At 29.7% G+C, this 26,392-nt stretch overlaps 2 protein-coding genes across 5 annotated transcripts; one reads left to right on the plus strand and one right to left on the minus strand.

Moving 5' to 3' along the window:
- Positions 1–143: 143 nt before the first annotated feature.
- Positions 144–14,396, minus strand: LOC113514223 (nicotinamide/nicotinic acid mononucleotide adenylyltransferase 1). 4 transcript variants are annotated; one of them, XM_031908180.2, is made up of 8 exons: positions 14,135–14,376; positions 13,177–13,288; positions 12,799–12,910; positions 12,255–12,494; positions 11,827–11,928; positions 10,702–10,862; positions 9,845–10,175; positions 144–5,999 (listed from the first exon to the last, which is right to left on the minus strand). In XM_031908180.2, the coding sequence occupies exons 1-8, from the start codon at positions 14,208–14,210 to the stop codon at positions 5,979–5,981; spliced, it is 1,155 nt and encodes a 384-aa protein (XP_031764040.2). In that variant the 5' UTR covers positions 14,211–14,376; the 3' UTR covers positions 144–5,978. The 4 variants fall into 4 exon arrangements, with proteins under 4 accessions (XP_031764040.2, XP_026754043.1, XP_026754042.1 ...); XM_026898242.3 differs by lacking the exon at positions 9,845–10,175 and adding an exon at positions 10,177–10,223; XM_026898241.3 differs by lacking the exon at positions 9,845–10,175.
- Positions 14,397–14,806: 410 nt separating this feature from the next.
- On the plus strand, positions 14,807–26,280 carry LOC113514311 (methionine--tRNA ligase, mitochondrial). The gene is made up of 10 exons (XM_026898364.3): positions 14,807–15,265; positions 17,403–17,501; positions 19,307–19,488; positions 19,932–20,051; positions 20,599–20,707; positions 21,060–21,178; positions 22,481–22,632; positions 23,107–23,312; positions 23,897–24,091; positions 24,464–26,280. Exons 1-10 carry the CDS (start codon positions 15,181–15,183, stop codon positions 24,868–24,870), a joined length of 1,674 nt encoding a protein of 557 aa, XP_026754165.2. The 5' UTR covers positions 14,807–15,180; the 3' UTR covers positions 24,871–26,280.
- Positions 26,281–26,392: the final 112 nt, after the last annotated feature.

The following is a 26,392-nucleotide window of genomic DNA, read 5'->3' on the forward strand; positions in this document are numbered from 1 at the left end:
TGTATTGAGATATTCATTCCTAACACCATTTTTGTAGTTTTTATTTTATAGTTTGAATAAATAATAAATTACTTATCTAGACTACTGTTTTAATTAAAACTTTTGGATCACACTGTTATAAAAATTGTTGAAAATAAAAATCATTATGTAAATAAAATTTTAATAAGCATTTCAAATGCTCATTTATTGGTTACAATTGTTAGATTGTAAATAAATAAATCCTTTTGAAATAAGAACCATACATAGACATAAATAATTCCTTCACAAATATAATATTTACTACAAGTGAATGACTTTGTTCTAAATATGTATGGATGTACACGAAATATGAATTCAAAAATATCAGTCAAATTTACCCTTAGAACATTTATACAATAATGAGGCGATTCATTATTTTTTTTAAATATGTAACTTCTAATTGCTCAACTGATTTAACAATGTTTTTCTGATTTATAATTTACCGAGTACATCTCATGTTTAGACATCAGTCACGAATCGGATTATGTTAAATCTCCATCCACAAAAAAATATAAATATCACATGTGTGTACATCATTAATGTATACAATGTTCTAAGTGTTGATGAATTGCTGCAGTTTTTATTTAATTCGATACAGTCCACGGGACAAGAGGCAAACGGATTTATTGTGATGTCGTTATCGCTAGCGAGTCCATGAAATAATAATACAGTGACATTTCGCGTCTTATTTTTTCTCATGTGAACATTAATCAAAACGATTCTATCAAAGGATTCCGTTTCCCTCTTGCCTAAAACGACTAGTTGACTAATGAACATATTATGTTCCAAATCTTATTTTCTAATTATCTGTTCAAGACATTTAATTTGAGCGTCTCTAAATGTTAACATGTGATACAGAAACATACTCATATACAAGCGATAATAGCTATCTCCATGATGTGTATTTTTATGACATTCAAATTGAAATGTACTATGATACATTATACGTCAAACGATGGCGCTGTAAAATAAAAAACTACAGATTTGAAAATGCTAGGTATCACTAAAAAATATGAAATACACCTAGTTACAAGAAATTTTATTTTAAATATAGGGTATTACATTTATTTTAACAGATGGTACATGTGTTATATTATTTTTCTTATTTTAAATGATTTATTATTATAGTAGGTATTTGATAAATTTGTAATAATATAAATAACATTGCTACTTAACAATAATAAAAATAAATCTATATTACAACCCAGAAATCTTAACAAATAATAGAGGAACAGTATCCCACCCATACAAATTAATTTACCTATACAAAATATTCTTACTCGATAATTTTAACTGGATTATAGAAAACGTCGTTGCCGGTCATCGAGTACGCTTCTATCAATATTTATGCTTCAAATAACAATTCCAATCTTACTGATATATAATTCAAAATTAGATTAAAACTAAAAATAATAAAAACTGATTTTAATAAAAAAAAAATAAGGTTCGCAATTTCAGTTTACAATAATTTTAAAGATAATCGATACAAGCGCAATATAATATCGTTGTAAAACAATATAAGTTCTCAAATTAGGATCTCAAAAATTATACTGAATATGAAAAACCAGAATGTTCTGGAACACAATTCAGCACCAACAAATGTCACTAGAAAAAAACCTAAATATTAACAAATACAACAGATAAATTTATTCCCAATACAATATTGATTGAATAGTCAAAATACGCCTCCCGTAAGAGTGATACCATCTGTATTATCCATCAAATATTAAACAAATTTTTAAATACCTATTTCTTTATAATTTATTATATAAAAAATATCTTTACAGTGCACTCAATCTGTACTTAATAAAATTTCTAATAACATATTATAATAACAGAATTTTAGTATAATTAAAGTAATAGAGCGGCAATAATAATAATATTTTATGGAATATTATTCAGACACGTAAAAAGCGCAATAGGCAACAATTAGTTATTTTTATTTTTTATATTATTTATATTCCAGTTAAAATATACAAGAATATTTTTTTGTGACACAACATTATGCCAGACCTTAAAGTAAGTACATATTTAATATGTATAAATGCTCAAAATCACACAACTACCCGCCTAGCCATAGAATTGCATTTAATGACTTTTACGTTTTTCTAATCTAATGTAAGAGGCCGAAATTTATTACGGCTTCATTAAAAATAATAACTAAATACCTATACATCTACATATTTATTCGGTTCAAGAATATTTAATTTTCATTAAGGATTTTAAAGAATGCCACCACATACTTATTTACTGAGAAAATAGAGAAAAAAAATGAATATGCCTTATTATATTATATAAAAAAGCATGTTTATGAAGGTAAAAATTGGGCATTACTTGCAATAAACAAGCATATTCTATAATTTAATGGACCCTTTCATTAATGCTGTACTAAGAATGCAGAATAATGTTTTCATGCTTCTTTACAAGATCTTGTCTCTTTTAGAAGAAGCTTAACGAAAAATAAATATTACTATTAAATATATGTAGATAGGTACCTACTTTAATATGTAATTTACAAAACTTTAAATTCCATGATTTAATTTATCTTTATATTCAAATCAAATTATAAATATGACACCGTGATTATATTACTTTTCTTTTTTTAATCATAAATCTTGTAAATAAATGGATACATAACAATCTACAAGAAGACATCATTGCAATGTATGTATGTACTCTAGAGAAACGAAAAATAAACCTTTAGGTATATACGATACGGTTATTATTGTGTGTTAAAGTTTACACAACCACGCGTGTGAATATAAAAAAAAAAACAGCATTGACCGATATCTTGTACTAAACAAATAAGTAGATTAATTTGCCTTTAGAGTTAGATTTAAAAGAAATGTACAAACGACAATATAGAACAACAAATTGCTCTATACCTTGGTACAACACAACACAGCAATATATTTTTCATCATTATCATTTGAGTCATATGCTTGAATCAACTGACCAAAATGCATTATAATAGTAAGTACATAGTTGTCGCTATTACTATATTAAAACATCGATAAGCTTGCATGCATTAAAAGGAAGCAAAAGTTCATTATTTAATTATATATCGAATATATTTCAAGGGCATTATTTTATATTATTTCATATTTAATGTGTCAAGGTTCGTCACTGGATTTCGACTTGTTAGGTACGTCGCTATGAAATTGGATACAATATTCTCTATATAGCACGGACACTACACAATGTCAATGAACGTGCTACATTTTTACGTTAATTTTATTTATTCGCAGACTCCCATATACTTTTGCACGATCTAAACCGTTTTCCTATTTTTTAAAAAAATTTATAGGCCGCGCTTGTCTCTCTTTTATAGCATAGCATGGAAATGCATAATTTCATAATACATATTTCATGCCTATTTTATTTGAAGGATAAAAATATGCGCTGAGGAATGTCTAACAAGTCTTAAAAGTTCCCGTTCCTGAAACTAGTTGAATATTTTCGACATAATTATATAATACATAATTATTTATTTAAATTTAAAAATAAACATTTTGGATAGTTGCAGTGAAGGTAATCAATGGAATTAGAATAAGGGCTGTCCGTTGCTGTTTCGGTGGTTAAGGCTTGATTTTAAACTGCCCACATTTTACCACATTGAAATCTAACATAGCAAGATGCGAACCAACTGCAATTTCTAGGATTAATCTAATCCAGTTTTTAAACTTCGTTCAAAAAGTGTTTAAAATTCTAAATTAATCAATTTAAATTAAATCCTTGAATTTGCTTTTAGCGGTATAATAAATGTCATGTAGATGAAACAAAATTATGGCTCCGCCACATTTTGCGTTCACTGACAAAACATGTTTAAAAATTTGATTATTATTATTAATTAGTAGTACTCTGGAGCCTACCTTTCCTAATATCAGCAGGCATGGAATCAGTACATAACCACGATTACATTGTTGGTAATTATAATAAATTTGCAATTTAATAATAAAACAAATATACCAATTTTATAAACATGCAAATATATGACTAACACTAGCAACATTAATATTCATAATTAAACACTAATAAACCATGCCATAATTTAAACAGAACTTACCATGTCTGGTTGCCTGTATTTCAGAAAGATTAATAACTACTAATAACGGCAAAAATATTCTTGGAAGTGTACAAATCACTAGTTGCTGTAACTATCTAAAATACAGATTACTAGTTAAGAAGCTTATTCTAACATGGTGTTTAAAAATGAACTGCAGACAATTTAACGGTATTATAAAAAAAAGTAATATTTATTATGAAATTGAAAAGATGCAGGCACGCGATAGAGAAGAGGTAATAAAAATTATACTAATTAAAATACATATGTTATTATTAACCTAATTTTTAAGTCACAAAGGCAAAGACATAAGTCGACAACGATCTTTAGTGTAGGCAATCAATGTTAATAATACAAGGAGCAGAAAAAAAACTATAAAGAATTTACCAAAAATAAAAAATTGTAATATAATTTTAGTTACTACACTGAACGGCCGCACCAAATATTTGCAGTTAATTTTTACGCAACATGTACCTATATGTAACATTTTTTTTATTTAAAAACTAAATTGAAACTAAAAACCGTGTGTCGAAACATATTATAAATTATAATTAGATACACTTCTATTATTACAGTGTTAAACATTAAGCATTATAAATTTCTAAATGCATAAATGACATCTAAAAATATTATTCATTTCTAAATATTAGGTCGAAAAATTTATATTCCCGATAGATTGAATCAACAGAATTCGAGCCCCCATTTTTCTGCTGTCCCAGCCGATGCTATCCGTATTGTAAACACGAAACACTGTTATTAATTCTGACGTGGGCGTTATTTACAATTATTTTACAACTAATCTAGCAATCTAGCAACAAGAATAGTACCCCTTTCTATGCTAGCTATTTACAAAAAAGGTTAAATGCATAATAATAAATCTATTTTAACTATTGATTTTCTCTTCTTATTATATATAAAATTCTCATACAATGTTGCAAAACACTAGTAACTAGTTGTGTTTATGTGGTTTCAATTTTTATGGATCAAACAGTAAATGGGTAACTACTAGTTTACCTATGCTCCTGCATTGCAGTAGGAATACACAGTATTTGACGAGACTTAGCTAAACATAATTAAAAGCATAGTATGTACTTACTCTCAGTTACTAGGAATGCAGTGGGCATATACAGTAATGAGATGCTATTTCGAATTCTATTGGATCAATTATCAAGAGACTACATATTTCAACCTAATGTTTAGTATTCCCAAAATCAAAAATAAGTATGTTTTATTTGTTTTAGTCTCACTACATATACCTACAATGGGCACACGGCTTGAATATAGTAGTATGTATGGCACGTTCCAATGGGAATGAGAGCAAATGTAAATAAATTGTATAAAAGTTTACCAAATTTGATAAACATTTAAAACAAATTCATACAACATATAAATATATAACAAACAGAAATATGTAACATCATGTCTTTAAAATTAATCTATACATTTTAACAGGACCAACACCTTTATATACCTACACACCAGTGGTGCTCTAATATAGTGATGCACTTAAATTTAATCGTTTTACATAATTTACCGCAAAATAGCAATAAATTCCTTGTACTACGATACAAATTTCATAGTAGGAGAAATATTCTACAATCGCTAAAACAAGAGGTATACTTTCAAAACGAGAGACAACGCTTTTTGACATTTGTGCTTATAAAAGCGCCAATTACCACTTTCCATCAAATGACCACTAATTTTCTGTTCCTGCAGTAATAGAGTGCATAAACGCTGTTAATATAAGTAAATGATGCACCTATTGACAACAATTTTATTCACAATTGCTCTCGATTCCATTGGAACGAAAAATAAATAAAAAAATCTTTAACGTCAAGGTGGCAGCGCGTGGAGCCCGCTACGGCGACTGGCCGTCGGTTCGCGCGCAACATGTCAGCTACAACGGGCAACCGCTTCCCTACACACATAACCATCACGTTAGCAACCAAAGACAGAATAGGGAAGGTGGAGAGGACTAGGAAATCAGTTGTGTAACTACGTATATATATTGGTGCTCTAAAACCAGATAGAAATTTCATTGATGTTTTTTTTTTATTATATTTTCATCAAAAAAGCTCCGTACGGCCCTTTAATTACAAAACTAGAAACACAACTGATTTAGTGGACACGAGCTATTTCATACCATACACTGCAAGCCCAAATAATATAAAGGCCTATTCCGCTATCAAATATATACAATATAAATGTTTGAATCAGAAAGATAAAAAAAAAAGTGATCTCGCTATATTATTCTTATGCCATATATGAGATTGTTAAATCAAAATTAATATTGCAGAGATAAGTTTCATAAATTTCGAACTTAATTTTTTTCTCTAATTTTATATATTTTACATAAACATTATATTCTTTCAAGTTATATTTCTATGCTTCCAAGTTATATGCGAGGTTTTATTATTTAGGTATATATATATATATATATATATATATATATATATATATATATATTTTTATATTTTTATTTAATCTAAGAAATACTGTATTAATAAAGAGGTTGCATTTAAATAAATTCATCCAAAACCTAATGTTACAAACATTACGCTAATTTTAAATATCCAAAGCAATATTATAAAAAAAAAAAAACAAAAAACTTTACAAAGACACACAAACATAACTGTAACCTGACCGTGATTTCAAATTTATCACCTTATTACAAACAAACAAAAAATACGATACCTTTTTTAATAAAAATGGGTATTTAATGATTGAAAATAATTAAATAACGAGCACTATGTTTTATAAAAAAAGATATCTGTCTGTGAATGAATTACATTTAGTATCAACATTGCTATTAATCAGAGACTATATATTTTAGTATCGATAATAAAATTAATATATTACTCTGCTTTCACTCAAACAAATCACGATCAAGTTTTAAAGAATCCCAACCACAACTTACTAGATATACCTATGGAAGACAATAAAATCATACACAGAAACATTCAAAGCCTAGAATCATACAACAGATAAATATTCGAGGATTTTATATAGATAGATAGATAGATAATTTATTTGCATAACTTACAGCACACAAACAAAAGACACAAAAGCAATGTGAAAAAAGATAAAAAAGATACATGTACAAAAGATTAAAAAAAAAAAAAAAAAAACCAAAAACAAAATCAGAATGCATAATAATTTTTTTTTTCTTCATGCGTGTGCCACAGTAATGCAAAATGGCCACAACTCAGCTTTTTGCTTTGCCCTAAAAAGAGCAAAACACTGATATTCTGTTGTGGCCAAAAATGAGCCGCGAAATACCACTAAAAAAAAAATAATAAAAAAGAAAGAAATTATATTATATAATTATTATTAAGAAATTATATGCATTTTTTTCAGACATTAAAACTTACATATTTACTCAGGCAGTCTAAAATATGTGGAAAATGCCTTAAAATATTAACGTCTGAAAAAAGTATTAGTTACGAGTGCTAAAGGCAATGCAATAAATAATTATCATTAGCTTATAGCATACCAAAGCAAATAAAAAAGGATTAAAATCGTCAAAAGAAATCATAAAAAACCTAATAAATAAACAAACAACAACACATTTCAAAACCCAGGTACGTTATATCAAAAATTGTTAGTATAAATTTATACCTAATCTTAATGCTAATTTTTATGGCAACAAATTTATAAATTGCAAAATTTTGATTCCGTTTTTTAGCAAATAAACATAAAATACAAGTATTACACACAATGATTTCGAGGAATCTTACAAAATTCATATAAAGTGTACACGTGCGCTCTACACAATTTTTTTAACAAGATTTTAAATTAGGTTGGCACTATTTGAATATGGGTAAAAGTTTCGAAAGGCTATCACAGAGGGTGTATACATTAAATTATTATTTTTAACATACAAATTACACTAATATATAATATTTCTAAATTTCTCTCATCGAGTATCAATATTACAATATACTTGCTAATATTTATATTCAATATTTTTTTCCACAATTCATATGATTTTTTTTATACTTTATATATAGCTAGTCAATGTTTATCCATTTTCCTCCCAGTATTTAATCATCTGTTTGTTGGCTTTAGTTTTCAATTACATTTTCGTCATAATAATTTTACCGAATGAATTTCATCCTCCTACAAGAATGATAAATTGATTGTTTTTTCATGACAATGTCGATCATGGTTGAATATGCCCTTTTTATATTTCAATGATATATACCATCATTTTATTAATTTTATAGAAGACGACTATGAGATTATAATACTTTAAATTGATATTTTATTCTGATTAAACATTAATTACAGTTTATGATTACTTGTCAAGATCTAAACACATTTTGAACGCCGAGAAATAAATTCCACCATAAATCCATAATGTATACAGATCTCTTCATAGTACTAACTACATATACTATTTATAATTGTACTACCTATTTTTATTATAAAACTTTTTTTTTTATTTTTCCAAACATTTTCATTTTATTACTTTAATGGTTATACTTATAGTTTATATAATTATTATATAGATAAATGCTTTATGTAAGCCGTATATAACATGGTTTCAAAATTTCCATTACAAGTATTGTCTTCAGTAAAAAGGAAATAAATAAATAAATTGTGTATAAATACATTACAACATATATATAAGTAACCAGAAATTTGTTCTTTAACAAGTGGATAAATAAGGTATATGATAATGTTAATATAAAGATACCCTATGCTAATTGACATACAATTTTACTACATCAACATCAAAACCACGTTTTACACCATATATATTATACTCTAATCTTTTGGCAAAGTTTGGTAGTTTTTTTATTACTTATCACCCTTCCACTCTAAAACTTCCGAATTTCATCCTTTATTTATTTACATAGGCCGTATTGCACACAATTAAGTATATTTTTTTAAATTTTGTATCTGTAAGCACACAGCTACATTTATATATACTCGTATTTTTATGCAATAAATGTTATACTTAAGTATCTATGCTAATATTTGGAAATGTTTTCTTTAGATTTTATATAAATAGACATTGAAAATGGTGTAATTTTAAAAATAAGTAGAGGCCAATTTATAGATTAATATCTGAAAAACTAGTCTTAAAATAAGTTAATACATAATTTTGGAATCACTAACGAATCCACTTTATAGCAAATGAACAAAAATCTTTAAATTGCCGTTACCATTGTTCAATTAGAATAATTTTATTTCAAAGACTACTTTAATAAAGCCATTTCTAAAATATTTGCTATAAACTTATTTAATTCTCTGATTTATTATTTCTCAAAGAACATATAAGAATCCATGATTATTATAATATAATAAAAGAAATAATTTCAGATATTTCTATCCCTTTCAAACGCAAATAAACAGATCTTTTCATAGACAGTATTCAGTACATCTAATTATACAAAAAATACTATAAATCTACACTATAGCTTCTGTATCGCTTATAACATGTATTCCATGTTTAGTAAGAATCAATCGAACAATATCGTTACAACTCCTAGTCTTATAATTCCTCGAATCTTTATCTTTCAGTTTAATGCTTTTTACTTTATCACACAACTTACTTACTTCAGACTTGCTCTTTTTCATTTCATCAGGTTTTAATTTCCTTATAGTTGATGAGCAACGTTTTTTTACAACATGGTCAATATTAAGACTCTGTTCAACATTACTCTCACTCACTCTCCTCTTATAAATATCCCAGTCCCCTTCATCTTTTTTCAAGTAGCTGTCTAAAGAAGAATAAGTGGCCTCATCAACACTTACCTTTTCATCCTTCAAGACATGCTCATTTATATCGCTAACTATCTTAACTGCCTTTCCTGGCACGTAACTTGATGGTACCTTGTCTACGTAAGCCATTTTTGGTTTTATCGTATCCATAATTGGACTGACCGAATCTGTGTGACTATTTGGCATTAAGAAATTAGTTTTCTTTGCCCTTTTCACTGTTACTGTTTCATCGACAATTGACGGTTTGTCTCTGATCGATATTAGTATGCTTTTGAAGCTAGTTTCTTCTGGAGACGCCATTATGACGTCTTGAGGAGATCTTTTGTCGTAGTTAGCTATAAGATCATTAAGTATGTTATACTCACTGTTTCCGTGTAAGCGTGGGAGAGAAAGGTCTTGTTAGATTTTGTCGCTGTATAAATTATTGTTATGTTAATAATAGATAGGAAAGAGATTTTAAAAATTCTGATTTATGATTATATTATATTTTGAAAACCAATTGCACCTACAGTAAAAATTACAATTAGTGTATGCAATTTTTTATAAAATAATGCTAATTAATGTTTTAACTTCACTCCTACTGTTGCAAATTTGCCAACCCTCTCATTACTGTCCACAGGGTCACTACTACGACCTGTTGCTGTCATTTATCCTATTGTTGCGTCCATAAATCACACATGAAATCCATTCTCATTCTACGGCCTACAAATGCCGAACAAAGATGCCGACTACATCATATTTTACATCTTATAACCTTTTACACCTTCAATTCATTAAACAGACTTATATTCACAAATGTACACCTATTTTTAACTATCACTAACGTTTACCCTGTCACCACTATTTCTACTGTCACTACAATAGGCGCAGATAATTCCCCAGATACTCACGTCTGCGAGGAGGTGGCGCCATAGAGACGGTGGGTCCGCAAGTAGGCAAGCACCGCATCATCTGTGAGGTACTTGGCGCTCTCGCCACGTCGAACTAACCGCCGGATAACCGTCGAGCTCACCTCATTGGCGATGTAGTTGGTCACCAGAGTCACATTGTTCTAAAATACAAAACAATTAGATCCTTTATATGCATACCTAGTATGACTGCATTTAATTTAATTATAAAAATGTTAAACATATGATACATTACTAAATTGAAATTAAATTACCAAGATGTGCAACGTGTTAAATATACAATGATTATCAAAAATAGATTAAATTTAATTTAATAAGTAGTTTTAGGAGCAAAAGTATGGTTATTTTTTATGCCATATCATACACTATATGCTTAAAACCCTACAGTAATTATAATTAAAATAGTATTCTCAAAAATAACCTACTTTAACTGTGGCCAAACCAGTTTTTTTTTTAAACTAAAAACTAAACTACCCAACCAATTATGATAAAATTTCTATTGAATCGATCTATACTTATATTATTTCAGATGAAAAAAAATATTTACAATTAACCGAGCTATGAGTTAAAAAAATACAACTGTATTGAGAAGCTCCTTCTTTTTGAAGTCAATTAAATTTGTCATTTGTTTGTTTCTCCTGCTTAAGAAAACTATTAACAAATTATAAAATGTTCCATTGTAAATAAAATGTAAAAAGCAGGAATATGAATTTCAAAACAAAAACAAAGTATTCAGGAATTCCAACATGTTTACATCATGCCATGATAAATATCATTGTTGTGATGATCCATTTTTAAATTTATTAAAGTTTGGCATTACATATTTTGTTCCAAAAAACAATACGAAATTGTAATGAAAAATGTGTTTAAATGTATTTGGATTAACTTTTTTTGTATTGCGTGAACTTCATATACAATCCGAAAACATTACAAATACCAAACATGCTATCTGCAGCAGTATAAAAACAGTTTATTAAGAACAAAAATAAAAGTGTTATAACCTGTTCTACAAAGATATAAACATAGTAAATACCTTGTTGATGTGTAAAATTGTAAACAATAGAGATGTAAGTTTTAAGACAGTGGTTACAAAGAAAGTCCACTCACCCTATGTTTGTATAGCATATCAGACTCGTATATAAATCGGCCGGGATCGCTACCCGCCCGAGATACCACCACTAATCCATGGCGGCCCACAATCGTTTCTAACTGTAAGGTATTTAATAATATCAATACATTTACATAAAAACACCAGTTATATAAATACATATAATAATACATATCACAGTGTCACATCTGTATTGAGATATCAATGACACTGTTCGCGTATATAGCTAACAGTTACTTCTTTCATTATCTAATGGAATAATTTAGAATGGTAGACTACAATATTCTTTTAAAATTTGATTCAACCATGGCTTAAATTAAACCCAAATTTAAAGATTTTGAAAATAATTATATAACTAAGAACCAAACCTATCATTTTCCTTTTCAATCTACATGACTTAATTTCATAAATGAAATAAAATACTCACATCCTCATCAGACCATAATCCAGGTGTCGCAAAAGACTCTAATAAGTCAGCGCCACAAAGTAGTTTCACAGTAACCCGTTCAACCCGGTTACCATTTAACCTTTCCATTAAGTTATCAGGCTCATCAATACTATTCCCGCTGTTCATATTGTTCACATTGAGTATATCATCAGGCAGCCAGTTAGGTGCGTCCATGTCATCAATTGTTGATATATTGGTTAAAAATCTATTGATTATGTCCTGAAAAAAAAGATACCTAGTTAACTGTATTCAAACTAAAACAGGTGTGGTTTTTTTAATGGATGATCTAGCATGCCAACCTGTACTAATAGTATACAAATATGTGTGCTAATATGTATTGAAGCACAAATCTTTTGAAAAGTTTTAGAATATTTCCACTGGTTGCAGAATTAAAAAAAAATTAAAATAAATTTAAATTCAGTACTGTACATGATCTTGATACAATGTAGTTTTCTATAAAAGTTGGTGAAATAATGTAATATAAAATCAAGAAGCCACTATTCTTACTAAATCAAAAAGTTACCTGATGATACTGTAAAGAGATTCTCGTTCTTGTCCAGCCATTCTGCTGCGTCTCCCAATCAGATATCTTGATCCATGTTGAAGATCGCAGTGCCAGCTTCAACATTGCTATTCTGAAAAATTTATAAATTTCATCATTGACAATATACCTCCTTATTGTATGTTTTCCTCGATACTATTAAAAATTCGTGGTTTATAATAGTCTACTTCCTGTATAATAGTCTACTTATATATATATATATATATATATATATATATATATATATATATATATAATGAAAACATAACTGTCATAGTATTTTAGCCATAAAAAACATGTTACATTATAAATTTGTATATTTCAATAAACAAAACAGCATTTACAACTGTGCCAAGTTACCTGTGCTGCGCAGCTACCAGGTCTTTTTTTCCATAAGCATCATGAACAGGTGATACTATACCTCCAATGACATTTGCTAAACCCAATGAGTGCAAATAATCTTTGGCAATTTCTGTAAAAATAAGTAATTTTTGTCAATTAAATTTAAATTCAATATATTAAAAATAGTTTTTTATAAACTAGAGTATCCAGAGAGAACTATGTAGCAACAAACTCTATCATTAAGCCTCTTGCTTTCACACACATATATGAATTTGACTTATTCATTTAATTATCAAGTTTCATTATAACCATTGAAGTAAGATCTAATGTTATAAGTACAGTAGCACAAGCAAAATATATCCGAGTTGTTTTTTTTATTTTTCTTGTTACCATGTGCCCTTACAGGATGCATTCCATGTTGTCGAGATATAATATACAAAATTGGTGTATATTTTACAATAGGATTGTAAAAATCACTTGACCTATGAATAATTTCTCATTAATATTTACATTAACTAATGTATAAATAAAATTAGAATTCATGTAATGCCATTGGTAACAGCTAATAAACTTTTAATGTTGACATTTACACAAATTGGTCACAAGCCCATTTTCAAATGAAACTTTGAAATGCAAATATCAAGATGCTTTAGAAATTTTAAAATTAAGCCACCAGATATGGAGGTTATTAAACTATAATCATGGTTTATGCAGGCAGAAGCTGCATTCCTGTGTCACATGTATAGTAGTCATTGCTAGCAATTCGAGCGCTAGATCCCATTACTAATATTCTCTTTCCTGAACTAGTACTTTCTGGCATACAATGAAAGTAAAATATGGGTTTTCGCAGTGGTACGATAATTAAATCCCAAGAACAACAGATTGAAGGCGAGACACCCAATCCAACCCTTAATAACTTAAAATTTTGGTTTAAAGAAATCCCAAAACTACCCAATTCTAATCAGAAAATACTTACCAAACATACGCAAATGCATATACGTCGGTGGACTAAAGCTCCCACAAGCCATTAAAACAACCTTTCCTTGAGACATTTTGAGTTAATCGATACTTGACACTTGATAATTAATACCTTCGTATTTACATAATATATTTTTAAAATCACAACAAACTATTTCGGTCTAAATGAATCGAAGGTATTTTCATTGATTAATTCGATTAACCTATAAAATCAAGTAATCACAATATTACAGTACTATTTGACTTTTTTTGTAGCAATTTAATTTAGTTGGATTAGACACATGGATGACAAACTTCAGTGACAGCTAGCTTTTTTAAATTTCGCATGTTTTACAGCTTTAGAAACAAAACGTTTAGAGACCACAGCGAAATTTTCTCCATATATATACTTTACTGTATGTTTATATAAATCATTTATTCAGCTACAAAACATATAAACATTAATGACAACTTTATGCAATAAAATAATAATTTTCTATTAGCAGCTGAATAGTTACCTTTGTCAGCACATAGGTAATCACGCTTTGATTAACACACACTCTTGTTTTAAAAACAGACTGTCACAGACTGCCATTTGTAATTTTTACTGAATGACAGTATTTGATATAAAAGTTTTTTTTTTTTCTAGACCCTCTACCTTATCTTTGATTATTCGCATAAGGTTATAAAGTTCAAACTTCAAAATATTAATAAGAAAATGTAATTTTCTTCTCTTATTAATATAAGCTTTATATTGTTATCAAATATTATTGTATTAATCGTAATTCTTACTAACAAGTTAAATGTAATTTTTGCTCAACATTTATTCTTATTCTTTAACATGTGCTTGGTTCTGTAGCGTCTATAGAAACTGTGGTTAGAAAAGGGGTGAAGTGAAGGGCATTTTATTTGTAAATATTATGGATTGATAAATGAACATCTGCTTGATTTGGTATTACATCTATAACTGCACACAATTAGTTCACTTACAATCATTAGTATTATTTTAAATTTCACAATAAATACATTCTAAGCATAATATTTTCTAATTAATAAAAAGTTAAAATGAGATTGACTTTAGGCCTGCTTTCTTCTGTTGTACAGAAAAGACCATTTTATGTGACTACACCGATATTTTATGTTAATGCAGGTAAGTAAACCCCTTTTTATTAAAATTTTACCAACTAAGAAATGTAGTGTACATATTTACGCAGATAATTTTTCGGTTATCTCATTGTGTAAGGTTTGGTAGAGATAAATATAGTACTTAGCTATCTATTTTAGTTTAAAGTGAACGCGTGGTATCATTTTATTCATTTATTATACTTCTAATGTTAGTAAAACTGATAAGACTAGTTTATTTGTCAAATAAATAATATGACCCATATTTTTATAGCTTATATGATTTATACATGATAATATTTAACAGATAAATCACTTACAAGACTTATAGCTCCTGATGGTTGTTAAATAGCAAAAGCAATTAATTTAAATAATAATATTTTTTCTTTAATTACAAATTAGAAATATTTATTTATTAGGTGAATTCTTTAGACATATATTTTTTTTTAATCTACCACCCAATTCAGAAAGCAATTTGATCCAAATACTTAACATGTGTCTATATAAAGTAACAAAAGTGTTGCTCAGAAGTTTTCAACATTCTCTTATGTATATATGTAATTAATTTGATTGGTGTGATGGTGTGAAAAAAAAATAGCACTCAGAGACTTTTGAATGTTTACTATCCCTATGGTGTAAAAATAGTAAATAAATATTTGTAAATTGTAGAAAGTAACCAAGTTAACTTTCAGATCTTTGAATAAGTAATATTTTTTTACTATTTCAATATAAAGTTATTAAACATGAAAGACACTACTAAGATAGGTTGAATCAATCTCTATCTGATCAGCAGTAAAATAAATTTCTTAATAGCTGGTTGAGCAAAACTATATAATGTAGAGAGGTAATTGGAGATAATTTTGCATACCATATCCACATTGCCTAGAATGTCCACAAAAGATTACTGTTTTCTACATAACTAGCTCCATTTATGAATTAGTCTATTCTTAATTGCCTAATAACAGTTAGTTTTTATTACTTTTCCCAATCTTTTACAACAAAATAATTGCAACTCCAATTTTAACAGAGAATTTTAAGTTTGAACTGAAAAGTGTTTTATATACAAAAGTTCTGATTTTCCATTGTAATCATTATAAATATCAATGTGTAATTGTAAATATTTTTAGACATCTTGAAATCACAAAAAATCTATATTGAATAACGAAAATATATTGACAGTTTCATCATTTTGACTCTAGATAAAAGTGCTTACAGAATATTTAATAGTACAAAATAATTTAAACATTTGATAATACGGATGTTTCCTTCTGTAACCTCTAGTTCTGTCTTAGCCAAATGCTGAAAACAAAGTCCATACACATACTAATGTCAAAATAATATACAGGCCAATATTTGTTAAATTTTTCACCTGCAGAAAACTATGTTATCAAAAAATAATAGACTATATTTCATTAAAAAAAAAGACTATGTCAAGCTGGAATGAGTTACTAGTTATTAAATAAAAGCAATAAAATGCATTGTTATATTTTAGCAGTAATGTTAGAAACTAATCTAGATTCAAGGCTCAATTGGTTTGCGACTTAACTAAGTTTAGAGTGTAAGTAGCATGCACTAATTATACTCTACTGCTCAATGCCAAGCTGTAAATAGATTTACTTCATAAATGATCATACCTATTTGTGCAGTGAAAGGCATTTGTAATTCAATGTACATTTTATTAAGATGATTTATATTTATCTGCCTGTTGTGTTTCTTTTTTTTTTTTCTTTTAATTCCTTTTATTGCTTTAATGACAGAAATACTGGATAACTAAAACTAACTCACTACAGTGAGTTATATTTTATTTTTGCATTTGTACATTTACTTTTAATATAGATATTAGATTATAACAAAAATGTACATGGGCAGACTTATCCCTTAAATACCCAATTTTTCTTATATGATACTTAAAATAGCAAACAAGCTGACTGCCCACCTAATAGAAAGTAATAACTGTTACCTGTAGACATGAACAATACCATGACATCACAAAATATGTTGTGTTGCCTATGGTAACTCTCATTGACGAATAAAATGTTATGTCTCTATACCCTGTCATTTCACTGCAACATTGCCCTTGAAACTAAAATGACTGTACAGGCACAATTGCTTCATGGCAGAAAAATAATATTTTTTTATTAAATAAAATTATTTTTGATTCCCAGCTCCACATTTAGGCCATCTGTATACAGCCGTGGTGGCCGATGCAATCCAGAGATTTGAGAAGCTTGTCAATCCAGACTATGATGTTATATTCAGTACAGGTAAACAGTCTCTGATGCAAGGTACAAAATCTTTTTAATAAATTAGGACTGTCATTAATAGCACAGTGTATTTATGATATTTATGTGCATAAGCGGTAAATACCCCATACAGTTGGATTAACAATACGGACAGAATATGTTGTCAGCTTGCCCACCACTTCTAGATTTAAGATTTTTAAAGCTTCAAGAATGATAACATTGAGACCATAACAGAAATGTAGCCTTATCAATTAAATAAAGTAATTAAAAACAATTTGCAAAAACAACGCGTAATAATACACGCAAAAGTACAATAACTTCTAGATGTAACAGCTGCAAGATTTTGTGCCAATGACTGTTTAAATCGTAAAAATTCCATTTGTTGTTTACTTACTTACACGTGAAAACAACGTGCGTAGGTGCGTGGCAAAATGCGAAATGTTTTATTGGTATAAACCACTTATTTGCCAATTTTACAAAGTTCCATATATATATATATATATATATATATAATATAGTATTTATCACAATATTAAACTATAAAAAAATAAATATGCAACACTAGTCGGAAATGGATTAATTTTATAATTGGTAATCTGACTACCTATTGAACATAACAATTGGCTTAACTATATATATATATATATATATATATATATATATATATATATATATATATATATATATATATATATATATATATATATATATATATATATATATATATATATATATATATATATAGTTTTTTAAACAAAATAAATATGACTCATGACTACATTGAACTTTATAGAGAATTTGCGATCTTATAATTCGATCATATAAGAAATAGCTTACGAATATTTAGTAGACAAGTGCATAAAGCACTGTAGATGTGTTGCAAGACAAGCCACGCCTTATTTTAAAGATGGCGAAACAAATTTTAATAAATACATTATAATTTTAGTTTCACTATATTTCCGATACTTTTCCCTAAGAAGACACAAGTCTACGGGACCACCGCAAAAAAGACGCCGTTTGTCGTATCTCCTCATTTTCAGGGCACTTACCTTGATAATAAATCGAATCTAGGAATCCTTGGCGTTAATAATTTTCCCGACGTTGTTTTGCGGTCATCTCGAGGAAAAGGTTAAGATAGCCTCCAAAAAGTTAGGAGTGCCTAATAGGGTGAGACAGTATTTCATGTCGGAACACCTCTTGAAATTACATAAAGCTCAAGTCAGGCCAATACTGTTCTCACCTATGAGCAAAATCGGCTTGAATTATTGATGATTAACGCCTTACTATTCGACTTGACTCACTGAAACTGCGTAGAGATGTTGTATCTCTGTGAATCTTTTATTGAATTTATCATGGGGAGTGCTCTAAGGAATTGTTTGATACGATACTTGCTGCTGATTTTCACTACCGTACACCCCGCCACAAACTAAAGATCCATCCCAACCATCTGAATGAGTGGTGGTCTTCCACCGTGCGTTTTTCAAGGCACTTTCTTCCACGCACAACCACTCTTCGGAATCAACTTCCAGCAGAAATATTTTCGAACCGATACGATATCATAAAAGAACATATACTTTTTTAAACGGTCCGCAACGCACCTGCGATGCCGGGTGATCACGGGCGACGGTAGTCGGTTACAATCAGGTAAACCGCATGGTCATTTACCCCCTGTGTTATATAAAAAAAAACTTTTTACACAGAATTTATGGTTGACTGGGAGATAATGCTTTTAGCATTAAGTCTGCCATGTACACATATTTGTACTAATGAATAAATAAATAGAATTTATATGTAATTTTAATAATGATTATACGATTATATGACAGGCACAGACGAACACGGCACAAAAATCCAACAGGCGGCTGCAAAGGTGAATCTCTCTTTGTCAGAATACTGCGCGAATATTTCTAATGAGTACCGTAGCCTCTTCAACGAGTATCAAGTGGATTACACAGACTTTATAAGGACCACGGAGGAGCGCCATAAGAAGGCTGTCACGCATTTTTGGGTACGTATAAGTAATACGTTTTTTTTTTGTTTTAGATAATAACATATAAAATGTGTAAAAACCTTACAAAATGTTAGTATGCTTTACTAACACGGTTATTGTTTGTGTTCATAGCACAATTAAATGAATTTTGTTTGCTAGTGAAGAGTATGAACAGTATTTAAATATTATGTACTATCCTTTTAAACATTTGTCAAACAAAATAAAGTTATTTGTATTTGTTTTTGTATTAATATAATTTGTAAGGTTCTTGCCTTATCGGTATGAGGTTATAGTGTAATGGGGCCATCAGCCAACCCGTAGGCTTACTGTCTCGCATGCAGATATAAATTTATATTTGTGCCATAAATAACTAGACTATGAGTGAATATAACATACAGCATAGATACCTGGTCAATTTCTCTAAAAACCTTTAATATTAATAAATACGAATTTTTTTACAGAATAAGTTAGTAAAACAAGACTATATATACAAAGCGAAATACTCTGGCTGGTACAGCGTGAACGACGAGAGCTTCGTACCCGAATCACATGTTAGAGACGAGATAAAAGATGGAGAGAAGGTGAGTTGCGTAAACTTGGCTGATTACCATTGGCGTAGCTTTAGATATGTTTCTTTAGTTGGCTAAGATTTATACAGTGTTGCAATGCAAGTGTTCGTTTTCCATAATAACTAATAACTGTATTTCAAAATGAGCGGTATTTAAGAGTGTTAATACTATCTTGCAATAAGTATCTGTTAATTTTCAGTCTAATTATTTTTTTAAATGTACTCATACTGTGAAAAGTGGAAATCTACGAAGTTGTTTATATAGGTACCTTTGTCCCACTCGGTTTCTGCTACTGAACAGTTTTTCTTGCATGTCTGTATTTCTTGTTAATGGTATGGAAGTGGTGTTACTGGATATAATTGCATAACACAAGCCCCAGGAATGGCAACGAAGAGAAAGTTTTATTTACCACTTTATAATAGTTGGTACGGTGCTAAGTAACTACTGGCTTATAAGTCATTCTAAGTCTTAAAAAAATAATCCTTATGTCAACATATAGTCAACTATATTATTGAAACCAGCTTTTTAAACTAATGAAATTGTGTTTTTATTCCAACAGATTAAAGTATCGGTCGAGTCAAACCACAGAGTGGAATGGACAGAGGAAACCAACTATATGTTTAGACTGAGCGCGTTCAAAACTCATCTGCAGCAGTGGCTTAAAAATGGTTAGATAAAAATTTAAGCAATAAATTCGTTATGGAATTAAATACAGTCTTGACATAAAGTATATTTATATAAAATGTATGAAATATCTGTCAATGTCTCATCACCGTATCTCTCACGCAGTAGGCAAAGAGAAACCAATATCATCGATACATAGGACCTACTACCCAACCTATGTAGACATAAAATATGTTAATTGTAACAAGAATTATTAAAATCAGTTCAAAATTTGTGAAATTATAGCACAAAATACAAAAAATACACATGAGAACACATACTTTTTCAAATTGCTTAAATACCACATTAACCAAACATCCACTGGACCATTTAGCCTTCTTACAAATCATATTTCAGATGGTGTGATAACTCCAGGCAAATATCAAAAGCAACTGCAAGACTTTCTGGAGAATGAAGCCTATTTCCCTGATATATCAGTCAGCAGACCCTCATCCAGAGTACATTGGGCTATACGAGTAAGTTGAAAAATGTAATTCATACTATCTGAAATGGTGAATAAATTCAACACTCATCTTGTAATACTTTGGTAGATGTTATCGGTAGATATATGCTCATCATCATTAAAAAGGTGACTCATAGAAAATGTTTTTACTCAATTAATGCATATTTTAATAATTTTTAACTTAAATATAATGTGACTCGATTAACTGTTATTTATAATTTTTATAATGTATTATTAATAAGTAAATATGTTGATATATACCTAGTCCAGCCATAAGTCCTGTTACAAATGAAATAGCATTTTTTTTTATGAAGTAACATTACTTTTTTTGTAACATTACTAAAATTGAAACCTACATTTATTAATCTCAGCAAAAAATTTAAAAAAAAATTCGAAATGGCCACCTTTGGCTTTTATACAGGCCTTTAATCTGTCTGGCCACAAATCTATGGATTTACGCACTGTTTCCAAGGGAAATTTCGCCACTGCTTGCTCCAAAGATTTTTTAAGAGACTCAATTTCGCCGTATTGTTTAGAGCAAGTCATGCCTTCTAAAACTGACCATAATTTGAAATCTAAAGATTTTTTGCTTCCTAATGGGGCTTCGACAAATGCTGACTTTAACAACATTAACAGCCTTTGTAGTTCTAACAGCACGAGGCCGCCCCGATCTTTTCTGGTCTTCGACAGAAGAAGTGTTATTGTATCTGTTGATAGTACGATATACGAACATATGGCTTATATCAAGCTTTTGAAGGGTCTGTAATATGACTGACGGCTCCATACCCACTTTGTGCAAGGCGATCACTGCAATCCTATTTTATTTAATACTCCATGCCATATTGTAATTTGATAATGAACACAAAAAAATATGTGAAATGGCGCGAAATCGAAAGAAGTTTTTATGAAACAGTATTTATGGCCAGACTAGTTATATGACGAAATAAGTAAATATGTGACTTTCGTTTTTTGTTTTGTGTTCATAACTCAATTAAATTAATTTTGTATGCCAGATTCTGGTGAAAAGTGTTAACGGTATTTAAATACTATGCACCATCCTTTTTACTACTTTTCAAACAAAATAAGTTAATTGTATTTAGGAATATTAGCTTCTGGCATTGCTATTTTTGTAGACTAAAATATAACCCTCATGTGTCAAAGAGCTATTTATTTATCTTTGTGTATTCTCTATAAATTATACCCTATAATTCGTTCATATAAATTGAATGATATTTTTAAAAGTTCTAAAAAATTCTCAAGTTATATAAGCACACGCTTTTACACGATATATAGCAATATTACATGTCGTTGTCAGGTCCCCGGCGATGAAGAACAAAGTATCTACGTGTGGCTGGACGCTCTGATCAACTACTTAACTGTAGTGGGTTACCCAGACGCTGACTCCATGACGGCAAGGGGGCGACCCTGGCCGGCAGATGTGCAAGTTGTGGGAAAGGACATACTCAAGTATGTATTCCCAATCTGACTCTGGTGAAAGATCACATAGTTATCACATTTATTTTATACAATATTAATACAAATATGTGTAGAAATTTTCAGATTTATAATAATTTAGGATTTGTATTTATAGATAGATTCTCTTTACTGTTTCCTCCGAAAGATTACAATACTAAACTATTTATTAACTTATTTTGTTTAATAAAATTCTTTGAAAATTTAAAAAAGATAATTCTTTAAATAAATCCGTTAGTAATCTACTGCTACTGTTTCTAAATTTGAAAAATTTACATCTAGGATTCTGCAATAAAAATAATATAATTCTTCAAATAAAATCAGTCAGCAATAAGAGTTTTTAGAAATTCCCATGAAAATAAATCTTCGAATTCTTTCTAGTAATTTATAATTTAACATGAGCCTTATAAAGAAAGACATGTAATATTTTTTTTACCTTAAATAATATCAAGGTCCCATATTCTCTAGGTTCCACGGCATCTATTGGCCAGCGTTCCTCATGGCTATCAAATGGCACCCGCCGCGTCGGCTGCTGTGTCACGGTCACTGGACTGTGGACGGCAGCAAGATGTCCAAGTCACTGGGGAATGTAGTCTGTCCGAGATCCACGGGCGTGTCGCCTTCCGCTCTGAGATACTTGCTACTGAGGGAGGCGACCATGGCTTCAGATGCTAGTGAGATTCTTACCAGCTTACTCATAACATAATTTGATAATTGTCCTCCTCTTTATTTTAGGTTTTTTTTTTCAAGTGATGAAAGTGGAATGGTAATCCCGTCTGCACTATCAGCACGTCAGCAGTGGCCCATCCTGACGAATTTAACAAGAAATAACTAAGATGGTTTCCAGAGGTATAGGTTCCAGAACTATACGAAGGTCCACCTAATGGGCTGATTGTTAGTAATAGAGATTAGCAGGGTACATAATCCTATCAGATAGAAACAATCATGCTTAACGATGAATTCGTTACGATAGACCCGCTGACCTGCATTTATCCTTACCTGTCATCTCTCATTAGTACTCTACAACGTAAAGCAATAGCACTGGAAGAGTTACTTTTACCACTGTTTTTCATCCTGACGTAATTAATGACTATAGCAAGACATAGTACCCATGTAAGAAAAGGAAATTTAGTACATGTTTAAGAAAAAAGATTTTACCCGCGACTTACGTTGCGATTGTTTCTGCTTGTGTTGGTTGATATAAACAGTCATGACAAACGTTACTTACACGATATGTCACATATTTTACTATTCGCAGATTACAGCGAAACAAAATTGATCAACGTGGCGAATTCAGAGCTAGCTGACACCCTGGGTAACCTGGCGAGCCGTTGCTGCGGCGTGGCACTCAACCCTCGCCAGGAATTCCCCGCGCTGCACGCCGCTGAACTAATAGACTGTAGTCAAGAGGAGGTCACAGCGCAGCTGTTGCTCCAAGTCGAAAAATTGCCTGGTAAGCATCAAGCAAAAACACGCGCTTATTTTAATTCTAATTTCATGCACATGTATCCCTTCGTATGGGGTAGACCAGTTTGTTTTAAGGAGCGACTTAAAACAAACTGGTCTACCCCATATGAAGCTCCACGCTACACCACTTGTAGCCTTTCTCCATAATCCAGGCCTAAGTGACCTAGTGTAGAGATAAATTATAATTCAGTTTATAAAAACTGTTTTCTTATTTGCATATTTCACTTTTTTCCTTTTGTTAACTGTAATAGTTATTTCTTATTAAATCTCTAGACTTATTTTTCAAGAATATTCAACAAAACTTTCTGCATTCACAATGAGTTTATTTCTCAACCCAAATTTTTTTTTTTCTATGCAGAAATATGCTACAACCATTACACAAACTACCAATTCTACAAAGCAGTAGATGCGGTTATACACGTTCTACACTTGGCTAACCTGTTCTTCGAGACACATCGACCTTGGGAACTTCGTAAGCATTTGGAAAACCAGAAAAAGCTTGACGTCATACTTCACATAACAATGGAAACCTTAAGAATATGTGGTATAATTCTCCAGCCCATAATTCCAGACATGATGTGCAAATTATTGGATAAATTACAAATACCTAAAAATTCAAGAAGTTGGCAACACTGCACAACACCATCTTGGAGGATAGAGGGCGCTATATATGAAACGAAGTATATACAGAGCGGAAAATTCGTACTTTTCCAAAGAATATATACAGATAAAAAGAATGTGCAAAAGAAAAAAGCAAGTGCATAGGATTAGCAATTTTTATTGATAATTTGCTGTAAATCATAACTAATTACAGATCTGGCACTACTATTTACCTTATTGTGAAATAGACGTGAATTAATGTTTTTTTTTTCAATGCAAATGATTGAACGTGTTTTTATCTAATAGTACTTATTCTATATTCAATAAGATTTACCTTTGGTCCAAAATCACAACCTCCATATTTGTTTTGCTCCTAAAAATTGCCCTTTATAAAGATGATTTTTATAAGTTTATTCGCGCTGTATTTAGCAAAATGAACCGATTTCCATACACCTTTCTTTGTTTCTTTAAATTGAGTTTCTCGTCGGAAATAACTTTACGATATTAATATTTTAATTAATTTATTAAATAATTTTAAGTTTACTTATCTGTGTTTTGTACATATCAATGATGCAAAACTACGGAATGTTCATGTCAAAGTACATTGACATATTATTGCACAGATTGGGGCACGGAGGTTCCTTTGTGACAGACAAAAGGTTATTAAAAACTCGACAGAAATGAGAAATAACATTCTGCACGAGCGACTACTAGTTATTAAGACTGTTAGGAGTTGGTAATAAATGAAAATCGTGTATAATTCGATCATTTTTATAAACTTATCTAACTATATTATATTCCTAAATTCAATAACTAATTACTCTAGAATAATAAATATATTGTTAATAATATGGACCTGGGAAATAGGTTACTACTAATGCCAATAAAAGAAATCGCCGGAATTGTTTATGCATGTAACATACGTGGATTTTTTTTTAATAAATGTACTACCCAGTGACATATTGTAAGTTTCTTTTAGTTATGATATTTGTATAATTTGACAAAGTAATCACAAAAAATCTTGGCCGAATAAAATAACGTACTAATATACAGAAGGGAATCCGCTTCAATATCCATTATAAACATCGAAGCTGCTTTTATTTAATATTGTCTAGTTGTGTTTGCACCAACCCGTTATCTTATTTCCGTAACGATGTAATATTAATTACTAAAGGTTAGTATAGCTTTCTTTTATTATAAAAGATATCAATTAAGTAGTTTCAGAGATATATACCCTTTCTGTGAACAAATTTTACCTCTTTTAATTAACGTAGACGTTATAATTTAGTTTTGCACTCTTTCTCTCTCTCTCCGATGATTCTTCTTCAAAACTTACTTCGATATAAACTTTCATCACATAATCACAAGATATCAATTCTTTAAACTATCGTGTTATATTTTACTTTGCCAAGACTACTACTTTTCGTTACATGGAGATTTAATTGCCTCGCTTGTAATCTTATTTTTAAAGACTTATTACGGTGCATTTTGTGTAGTTTAAACGAAGTACATTATATATAATTGATGTTCGACTGATATTTAAATATATTTGTGAATAAATTTTGTTGAATTGTATGTTTTTTTTTTTCATTATCATAAAGTACATGATCATAGGCATCATTTCGGCTTGTTATTACTATATTAAGAACAGGTAAAGAACTGACATAATGATATTAAATATTAAAAT

This window comes from Galleria mellonella, unplaced genomic scaffold (genome assembly GCF_026898425.1).
Source record: "Galleria mellonella isolate WM207_F2 unplaced genomic scaffold, CSIRO_AGI_GalMel_v1 utg270, whole genome shotgun sequence".
NCBI classification, from domain to species: domain Eukaryota; kingdom Metazoa; phylum Arthropoda; class Insecta; order Lepidoptera; family Pyralidae; genus Galleria; species Galleria mellonella.

What these genes read in the sequence shown, in the direction of transcription:
- LOC113514311 (XM_026898364.3), top strand. Translation starts at nt 15,181, where the DNA reads ATGAGATTGACTTTAGGCCTGCTTTCTTCTGTTGTACAGAAAAGACCA. An exon ending in TGATGTTATATTCAGTACAG is followed by an intron (nt 17,502 to 19,306) that starts GTAAACAGTCTC and finishes ATTATATGACAG; the next exon opens with GCACAGACGAACACGGCACA. An exon ending in GTGGGAAAGGACATACTCAA is followed by an intron (nt 22,633 to 23,106) that starts GTATGTATTCCC and finishes CATATTCTCTAG; the next exon opens with GTTCCACGGCATCTATTGGC.
- LOC113514223 (XM_052895306.1), bottom strand. Translation starts at nt 14,210, where the DNA reads ATGTCTCAAGGAAAGGTTGTTTTAATGGCTTGTGGGAGCTTTAGTCCA. An exon ending in CTGGTAGCTGCGCAGCACAG is followed by an intron (nt 12,911 to 13,176) that starts GTAACTTGGCAC and finishes TAAATTTTTCAG; the next exon opens with AATAGCAATGTTGAAGCTGG. An exon ending in ATATGCTATACAAACATAGG is followed by an intron (nt 10,863 to 11,826) that starts GTGAGTGGACTT and finishes TTTGTATTTTAG; the next exon opens with AACAATGTGACTCTGGTGAC.